Source organism: Gadus chalcogrammus, chromosome 23 (genome assembly GCF_026213295.1).
Source record: "Gadus chalcogrammus isolate NIFS_2021 chromosome 23, NIFS_Gcha_1.0, whole genome shotgun sequence".
NCBI classification, from domain to species: domain Eukaryota; kingdom Metazoa; phylum Chordata; class Actinopteri; order Gadiformes; family Gadidae; genus Gadus; species Gadus chalcogrammus.
This window is the reverse complement of record NC_079434.1, coordinates 6,437,095-6,447,094: the sequence shown is the minus strand read 5'-3', so window position 1 is coordinate 6,447,094 and position 10,000 is coordinate 6,437,095. Positions and strand designations below refer to the sequence as shown.

The following is a 10,000-nucleotide window of genomic DNA, read 5'->3' as shown; positions in this document are numbered from 1 at the left end:
AACACGAATACCATCGCATCGATGTTCTCCATTGTTGTTATGTGGGTTCTGTCCATGTGTGGGTTACGTAGGTGTTGTTTGCGTCGCGTACAAAAATACGTCACGGCCCTTTCGCGCAGACGACCCCGCCCACGTCCCGGAGGTACTATTTGCGGTGGAAAAGCACCCGCGCTGCTACCGTGTCGAGTCGTGTCGAGTCGTGTCGTGTCGAGTCGAGCTACATGTGCGGTGGAAAAGCGGCATTATTCCTCTCTCATTTTCTCGGTGTCTCTCTCTCTCCCCCCCCCCCTCCCTCTCTCAATGTCTCACTTTGCCTCTCCCCCATCCAATCTCTCCCTCTCTCACTGTGTCCCTGTGTCTCCCCCCCATCCAATCTCTCCCTCTCTGACTGTGTCTCTGTGTCTCTCGCCCATCCAATCTCTCCCTCTCTCACTGTGTCTCTGTGTCTCTCGCCCATCCAATCTCTCCCTCTCTCACTGTGTCTCTGTGTCTCTCGCCCCCAGTGGAGGCGGTGGTGGAGTTTGATTACGAGGCCCAGCAGCCTGACGAGTTGAGTCTGAGGCTGGGTGATGTCATCATCAACATTCGCCGTGACGACGGGGGCTGGTGGGAGGGCGAGCTGGACGGCCGCCGGGGATTCTTCCCTGACAACTTTGTCCGGGTGAGTAGCATTATCTGATGGTCTCGCTACCCTCCTCTCCCTCTCTGACCTCTCTTTATCTCGCTCCATCCTCTCACTCTCTTTCTCTGTCTGGCACTCTCTCTCTCTCTCTCTCTCTTTGTATCTGTCTTACTATCTCTCTCACTGCCTCGTTTAATCACTCTCTCTGAACCCCAACTCTCCCTCACAGTTTGTGTGTGTGTGCTTTCGAGGCAACTAAAATGTGTGGAGGTATGTTGTGTATGTCTTCTTGGTGTTTGGGGGTTGACTACATATGTGTCTATGCATAGATGTGTGAATGTGTGTGTGTGAACATGTATGTGTGTTGGTGTGTGTGTGTGTGTGTGTTTGTGTGTGTGCGTGTGTGTCTGTGTTTGCCTGTGAACGTGTGAAGTACAGTGTTTGTGCGTGTGTGTATGTGTTTGCGTATGTGCATGTGAAGGTTTGAAATAGCCTGTGTGGTGTGGGTGTGTGTGTTTACGTGCATGTGAGCATGTGAAGTAGGGTTTGGGCTCCACTGTAGCAGTGTCACTGTCAGCGTGCTTGGTTGCTTCTGGTTTAACAGGGATGTGTCGACTTCCTCCTTCGCTGCACCGCAACAGGAAGAAGACAGAGTCATAGTTAGATGCATTCACACACCAACACATCGATACACTTTAGCACTGCCGCACACAAATACACACAAGACACACACACACACACACACACTCAAACATAGGTTCCCTTAAAGTTTTAAAGGAACGGCTTATGTGACACATTGTGATGACTGACAGACTCCACAGAGAGCTACGATAGCAGTAGCATTAGCTCGGGGTTTGCGCTGGGGCACCCTGGATTTCTGCTGACCCAACCATGGATTTTCACTCTCTGCTGTCAGCGAACCTCCTCTATTGTGTGTGTGTGTGTGTGTGTGTGTGTGTGTGTGTGTGTGTGCACCCACCACAACAGCTGGAGTCAGTAGCCCACATCATGAACAGTTGCCGTTCCTACAAAGGACTGTATATTGCCAGACATGACAGACTGGTGGACCTCATCGCTGCCCAGATCCCCTGTGCTCCTCAGGAACAACTATACAAACATACCTCTGTCAAGTCCCACTGGTTTAACACATCCACAAACTGCTTTTCAGGAATTCCCAACACACCAGACATCATTTGCATATCACAAGAGGAAAAAATAGTCAGACTCTTTGAAGTAGCCTGTGCCTTTGACCTGTTCATGGAGGAATCCTATTGTACAAAAAAACTGAAATACCATCCTCTAACATCTGCCATTGAAAGCTGTGGCTATAAATGTGTCCTCATTGTTCTTGTCTTTGGCAGTCTAGGCCATGTGCATAGGCTGGTGGTCAGTGGACTTAACATCAGTGGACTAAGTAAAAGAAGGGCCAGACAGCTAGCTAAGTACTGCTCAATATCAGCTGTTATAGGGAGCATGTTCATCTGGAAAAGGAGATGTTTCCTGTACCCTTAATGATGCATTCCCATAACAAGATGTTTGTTGGTCAAATAGTTGTTGGATAATTCATCACATTTGGTTCCTAAAATGATATTAACTTGTAATGTGGAATCAAATAAAGTACATAGAATGTGTGTGTGTGTGTGTGCGTGCGTGCGTGCGTGCGTGCGTGCGTGCGTGCGTGCGTGCGTGCGTGCTATGAAGGCATTATTGTAGCAAAAGTCTTTAGCACCTGTGCCTGCAGAATTTGAATGCGTACACTAAAGTCACAGTCAATTTGAAGTTGCAAGTATTTATTTTGCATGTGTACTCTAAGGTCACAAAATGCTGAATTAACATAGCGTTCTTTATCATTTTATTTGTGAGGACATTTTTCACAGATGTGAAACTTCTGATGCATTAGATCAAATTTGGGTTTACGAATGCACACCTTTTGGGCATGTTCTCAGATTATGAAATACAGGTGTGCGAATGTGTTTTGCACCAACTGCACTGCAATAATTGTAGCAAAAGGATTTGTGCACCTGTATCACAGATGTGCGTACTCGTAGACCCTATTTTGTGTTTACAATGGTATAAAAAATATTTACGACTACAAATGCACTGTTACACATTTGTGACTTTAGAGTACCCATGCAAATTAAATATATACGACTTCAAATTTACTGTGACTTTAGTGTACGCATTCAAATTCTGCAGTTACAGGTGCTAAAGACTTTTGCTACAATAATACCTTCATAACGTGCGTGCGTGCGTGCGTGCGTGCGTGCGTGCGTGCCTGCGTGCGTGCGTGCGTGCGTGCGAGAGAGAGAGAGAGAGAGAGAGAGAGAGAGAGAGAGAGAGAGATCATGGATAAACCAGTTAAAGTCACAAGTTAAGTCAACAACTTTTTCACACAAAGACACTCACACACAAATAGACACACACACACACACACACACACACACACAGACACACACACACACACACACACACACACACACAGACACACACACATTAGAACACGCCAACATACCAATAAGTGTTTGTGTCACACTTATTGGTGTCACATTTATAAGTGCGTGTTCTTGTGGGTGATTTGTGTTCTCCGGTACAGACTGGTATGTGAGTGTATCAGTGTGTGAGGGAATATGTGTGTATATGAGAAGTTGTCTTGTGGCGTAAATATTTGTGGAAATGGATATAGTGATGTCCATTATAAATGATGGGTGTCTGACTATCTTTGCCTGTGACTCTGAACTTCAGCAATGCACACACTCACACGCTCTACCAGGCATACACGCACACACATACCACACACGCACACACACACACACACACACACACACACACACACACATAGAAAAGCCACAAATATATGGCAGAAAATGGAAGTGATTAGAAACCGTCCTTTCTATTTCGACGGTTTGTCAAACCTCTTACACAATGTGGTGGTTACTTTAACTGTTTTCAGCTTATTTTATATATTTTCAACTCTGTCTCTCTTATACATACGTATGCACTAATGGGTGACTAATGGGGGACTGGTTCAAAGTTTGTTCGCCTGTTCTTCCGTCGATGGAAGAAGTGCAGGAAGGCAATGCAGGCAATAAGCATAGAAAATACAGAATATAGAATATACGATGGTCAGTGAATGTGTTCGTAATGTTGGCTATAATTGCTTTAAGTATTATATTCACCAGTGGTCAATAATGGCAGGTAAGTGTGAGTTATTCCATTGACACATTTATTGTAAGCATATTATGTATTTTCACTTCCTTTTGTAAGGTGGTCACAAGCATATTTTATTATGTGTGTGGAATATTAACCAGGTTTATAACTTTAGATTATGGTAAAGTTGATTGAGGTCACACTTGGTTTAGTTGATGGTAACTAGTTATTTTGGTTTCTGATACAGGTTACTGTTATTTGAGGATTCTTCTCTGGAAAGTGGTTAAGTTTTCTATGCAACTAGTTATAATAGTCATAGTTACAAAGGCCCAAGGTAAATTATTAGAATGTTTTTTGCACCAGCGCTATCGTAAAGCTCCCCCGTTGATGTTAATGTGTTGCTACCTTGGTCCCATAGAGAGGCCGCTGGATCCTGCAGGCCAGCAGTTTAGATCTTCCCTCCAGGGTATGGCCATATTTGGGCGGCTGGTGATTGCTTCATCTGCTGTGTGATCACCACAACACTGTCATCAGCCCCTCTGAGTTCTCACCCTGTTGTCTGTGTGTGGCTGTGTGTGGCTGTGTGTGTGAGATGTGTATTTGTCTTTCTTTATCAGCATCTTGTCCATCAGGTTCTTTCTCACTCTGTCTCCGTCTCCGTCTCCGTCTCCGTCTCTCTCTCTCTCTCTCTCTCTCTCTCTCTCTCTCTCTCTCTCTCTCTCTCTCTCTCTCTCTCTCTCTCTCTCTCTCTCTCTCCCTTTCTCTCGCTCACACACAGAAGATGCACACACACAAACACAGACACGGAAGCATACCGACACACACACAGACACATACACACATGCAAGGAATAACACACACACGCAAGCAGACCCCACACACACACGCATGTGCACCCACATAAATGGACAGAGTGTACATAGACATAGAAGACCGCAGTGTAGTGTACACAATGCAGGTGTTTCCTGCTCAGACTAATCTCTCTTCCCTCCTTCCTGTTCACGTTTGGCACAGATTTCTCTTTACTATGAATTTGGCTCCACATTCCCAGAAACCCACCACACACATATCCAGGGTCTGTCCCCCCAGTCCCCCCTCTTAAAGATTTAAACCGACAGTTTATATATTTATTGACTTAACAAAACTGGTTTCCTACCTCAAAAGATTTGAAGGAACATGTTATTGTACCTTAACGCTTTTACACCCCTTTCACTTTCAAGGGAATTTTTATCTTTATCCCTTTAAGGTTTTTAAAAGAAGTAGCTTATTCCTTCTTTTAAGGTTTTAAAGGAATACTTTTTCTTTCCCTCACTTTTTTTCGAGTGAACCGGTTAAGGGCCCATACCGTTATAAAGCTCCCCTAAACGTTCACTATTTACTATTCATTGCTAAGTTCATTCAGCTGATACTTACAGTGCATTTCTATGTGTGTGTGTGTGTGTGTGTGTGTGTGTGTGTGTGTGTGTGTGTGTGTAGGGGGCGGCGGGGGAGGGGGGGGGGGATAGGGGGTTAAGAGGTAAGGACTTGTACACATAGACTGCGGACACAGGTCTTTCAAACCAAGAACCTTTTGGCTTGGAGACTAACACCCTTACTACACCAGACTCCCCTGCCACCTGTTGTAAAGGGAGAGCCAAAGTGTTGTTTTCAGTGATGAGGGAAGATCAGGCACCTCTCCAACACACTCCTATTCTGGGCATCGTCGGTGAATGTGTGTGTGACCGTTGAGCTGTTTACCACGGATTAACCCCGCCATGCTGAGTCACCCAATGATTCTGGAAACACCTCGATGTCAAAACGAGTGTGTCCTTGTGTGCTTGTTGGAAAGAGGAGGAAATGTGCCGTTTAACGACAGGAAATCGCGCATAAAGAGGGAACTGAAGAGAGATATTATGCAAATGAATCTATCCGTCTTGTAGAAGGCTGTATGATAGATCATTGTAATGATAGTAAGTGAACACTTAATCCACCTAGAGCGCGTATGTTCTTAAAAACACGCGTTAACCCTTTAAGAGGATAATCTTATCCTCTGTCTAAGTCTCTGTCTCCCTATCTTTCTCTCGTTCTCTCTTTGTGTTTTTCTCTCGCTCTCTCCCTCGCTCTAGCTCTTGGTCTCTCTCTTGGTCTCTCTCTCTCTTTCTTCGTCCCTCGATCTTCTTCCTACGCTCTCTCCCCCTACTTCTCTTTCTTTATTGATCTCTCATCAAGAGCACTGTTTTTCTCTCACTCCTTCTTTCTCTCTCCGCCTCTACTTCTGTTTCCATATCCATCTCTCATTAACGTGACTCATTAACAACCCCGCTCTGACGCAATGAGCAGTCGCTGAATCTCTCTCTCTCCCTCGCAAACTATTCAGTAGTCTCCCTCTCTCCCATAATGAGGGAGGCTGAATCAGGGGGTTGGCGGAAGGTTGTCTTGCGTAGGCGCAAACTCTGCAGTCTTCCATTTAAAGACGTCTCCTGGGTGTGTGTGTGTGCAGTTCTTCATCTAGCTGTGTGTGTGTGTGTGTGTGTGTGTGTGTGTGTGTGTGTGTGTGTGTGTGTGTGTGTGTGTGTGTGTGTGTGTGTGTGTGTGTGTGTGTGTGTGTGTGTGTGTGTGTGTTTGTAAGTGTGTTTGTGTGTGTTTGTGTGTCTGTGCGTAATGATGTGTGTGTTGTTGAGTGAGTCCCAGTTGATCCACCTTTCTGTGGATGATAACACAAACAGAACGCCTCTTGGTTCCGGACATTGCAGACAGACCACAGACAGATGGACTCACACACTTGGCTTCCCACACAGCGTGTATGGGTGTGTGTCTGTGCGTGTGGTTGTTTTTGGATGGGATGTGGTCCTGTGTGAGTCAGCCTAGATACATTTTCTGCATCGCTGAGCCGTAGCAACGTTAGCTATATGGGCTACTTTAGCTATTAGCTACGGAGCTGACACTGATGAAACACCTCTGTGACGAATGTGGGGTAGAGACGTGAACACTTTTATGGAAGGGCTTGGTCTGCTGCTGCTGTGTGTGTGCGTGTGTGTGTGTGTGTGTGTGTGTGTGTGTGTGTGTGTGTGTGTGTGTGTGAGAGAGAGCGAGCGAGAGAGAAGGAGCGTGAAGGAGTGAGGGGGAGAGATATAAAGTGTTTGTAAGTGTGTGTGATTGTGTTTTTGTGTTTGTTGTTTATTTCCATCTTTTCCATCAATTTGTCTCGCTTGTGACTCTCTCTCTCTCTCTCTCTCTCTCTCTCTCTCTCTCTCTCTCTCTCTCTCTCTCTCTCTCTCTCTCTCTCTCTCTCTGACTCAGGGCTGCAAGGCCTCTCAGTGTCTTGTGATGTATTTATGTTGTCACGGTAGGATGAGCAATGGGAGACACATAAAAATATACTGTGGAAGAGACTTCTGGCGTGTGTCTGGGTCCAGTCAGTCGGCAGTCCTTGCCCTTCTGAAGCTACAGATTGTACACTTTTCCTGTTGACATTTGATACGGTTGCCGTGCCAACCAAGGCCACGATGCTTCGGGCTGATCGGGCAGCCTGGGCGGCCATCACTCTCTCATCACTCTCTCTCAGAGTAGCCACAGCTACAGCAGAACGCACAGATAATGAACGAATGAATAAACGAATGAATAAATTAATAGATGAATGAATGGATGAATGAGTGAATGAATGCGAAGATGTATGAATATGTGCAGGTGGGAGCAATCTCTACCTCCCTTCATCGTATTGTTGCAATTTCCAAATGCATCTCCATTTTCAATCTATTTGTCATGCGTGCAGATCATTAACCTAGATATAGGGAAGGTTTAGGAATCATGTTACCATGTTATTGTATGCCAGTATGTCCCCTAATTGATCTTGAATAGTGTGTAACCATGAGCAAAAAGATTATGTTTGTGAACATTCTCCGCTGTGCCCTACAACGCTTGAAAGTATTTGGCCGGTTTGTTAAACCCCCGGGCTAATTGTTCAAATTGTCCATCGGGAAGTGTATCAGACATGTTTTTGTTCCTTTAACTAGTCTCACGGTGTTAGGCTGTTCCTAAATTGGGCAGTTGGCGATCAATTGACATCCATTATGTTCCACACAAGTGTTTTGCAGCTCCCATAGCTGTTAGGCTTAGACTAACCCAGGTCATCGCATGCAAAGTGCGCTGGCAAGCCTTCTCAAATTGTCGCCAGTGTGCATGCACACAGACTTCGAAGTCCGGATCATGAGCAAAAAGCGAATTTTGGATTGAACCTTTTGAGCTTCTTCGACCTTTTTCAACCCGGTTGCGATGGACTGGCTCACTGAGCAATCAGTAAAATGTAGGTTCAGTTGACAGTCTCGTTCTTTTAAGTGTATATCCTTGCAACTTACACATATATTTTGATTTCGAGTCATTTGCTTAGGCTATGTTCCAATTAGTTATAAAACACCCCCAGCTCAGTTCCTTACTATTGAAAGGAACTGACCAATTGAAATGTTGCTCTCCACTTAGGATTTCGAATTATCACCCTGCCTAAAACCCAGCCACATTCACTCAGAATTATAACTGTGCTTCTCAGTGTGTGGGTCCGTGAGCATGCACAGTGGCAAGTTAACAAAGATACCACTTTGGGAGTTGCTAATCACTCGTTTGGAATAGATTGGATGTCAATAGCTCACCAATTGCCCAGTTTCGCATCATTCCTACACCGTGAGATGAACAAATATCATGGCTGACTTACATCTCAACATGGACAATGTCAACAGTTAAGCTGGGGTCTTTGCAAACCAGAAACCAGCCAAATCTTTTAAGGACATTTATTATTCATTTTGGATTTGTGTTACTCAAATGATAAATATCCAAACAAACGATATTTGTTTGGATATCATAAATAAGTCTATATATCTTAAAGGGCTGTACGTTTTCTTAACTCTTGATTCAATAATATACTCTCTCCCCCCCACACCCCTCTCTCTCTCTCTCTCTCTCTCTCTCTCTCTCTCTCTCTCTCTCTCTCTCTCTCTCTCTCACTCCTCTGTCTTCTCTCACTCCTCTCTGTCTTCTCTCACTCCTCTCATCTCCTCTCTCTCTCTCTCTCTCTCTCTCTCTCTCTCTTTCCACTCTCTCTCTCTACGGCTCTCTCTCTCTCTCTCTTCTCTCTCTCTCTCTCTCTCTCTCTCTCTCTCTCTCTCTCTCTCTCTCTCTCTCTCTCTCTCTCAGGAGTTGAAGAAGGATGTGAAGAGATCAGGAGGGCCTGCAGGTCCTCATAAAGCAGAGCTCTCCAATGGCGGTCCGACAGCCGGTCCTCAGTCTGAACCCAGCCTGAGACCGGCCAAGAAAGGTCCTTACACACACACACACACACACACACACACACACACACACACACACACACACACACACACATACACATACACATACACACACACACACACACACACACACACACACACACACACACACACACACACACACACACACACACACACACACAGACCCAGAGGTTTACATCTGGGTCAGATGGTGCTTCTCCTAGGACCTGCAAATGTAAATACAGATCACTCATGTGGTCTTACCCTTATAGAGGCTGTAGGGGACTGTAAGAGACTGCCACCCGGTGGGCGATAGAAGTAACGCGAGAACAGAAAAGGTTCCATGTTGAGAAGTCGACACCTCGTGTAAAAGCATCATATCGATATTAAAGCAAGACATAGAATGCATGAAAAATGGATGTAGTTCTTCTCAGTAAAACCTCAATCAACTGTGTGTGTGTGTGTGTGTGTGTGTGTGTGTGTGTGTGTGTGTGTGTGTGTGTGTGTGTGTGTGTGTGTGTGTGTGTGTGTGTATGAGCAGGTGAGCAGATCCGTAAGCGGCGGTTCAAAGCGGCGTTCAGCTACATGCCTCAGAATGAAGATGAGCTAGAGCTGAAGATCGGTGACATCATCGAGGTCCTAACAGAGGTCAGAGGTCACCTCACACGCCCCACCCTGACAGTCACACCCCCTGGTCTCACACTCTGGCACTCACCTCACACTAAATGACAATATAAGACTAGTTTAGATTAGATAAGAATAAGAATAAGAATAGATTGGAGATGAAATAGTTCTCTCTCTCTCTCTCTCTCTCTCCTCTCTCTCTCTCTCTCTCTCTCTCTCTCTCTCTCTCTCTCTCTCTCTCTCTCTCTCTATCTCTATCTCTATCTCTATCATCTATCTCTCGACAGATACATCTAGAACTTTACTTTACTACCATCTGGAGGACTACTCAGACATTACAAGCAGAAATTCG

At 45.3% G+C, this 10,000-nt stretch overlaps 1 protein-coding gene across 1 annotated transcript in view; it reads left to right on the top strand.

Annotated features, from left to right (window-relative positions):
• The window catches only part of sh3kbp1 (SH3-domain kinase binding protein 1), a 29,943-nt gene that overhangs the window by 4,903 nt on the left and 15,040 nt on the right, over positions 1-10,000 (top strand). The window contains exons 2-4 of the mRNA XM_056583762.1: positions 504-661; positions 8,933-9,053; positions 9,566-9,672. Of these exons, the coding sequence (XP_056439737.1) occupies positions 504-661; positions 8,933-9,053; positions 9,566-9,672 (386 nt within the window). The remainder of the gene's footprint in view (positions 1-503; positions 662-8,932; positions 9,054-9,565; positions 9,673-10,000) is intronic.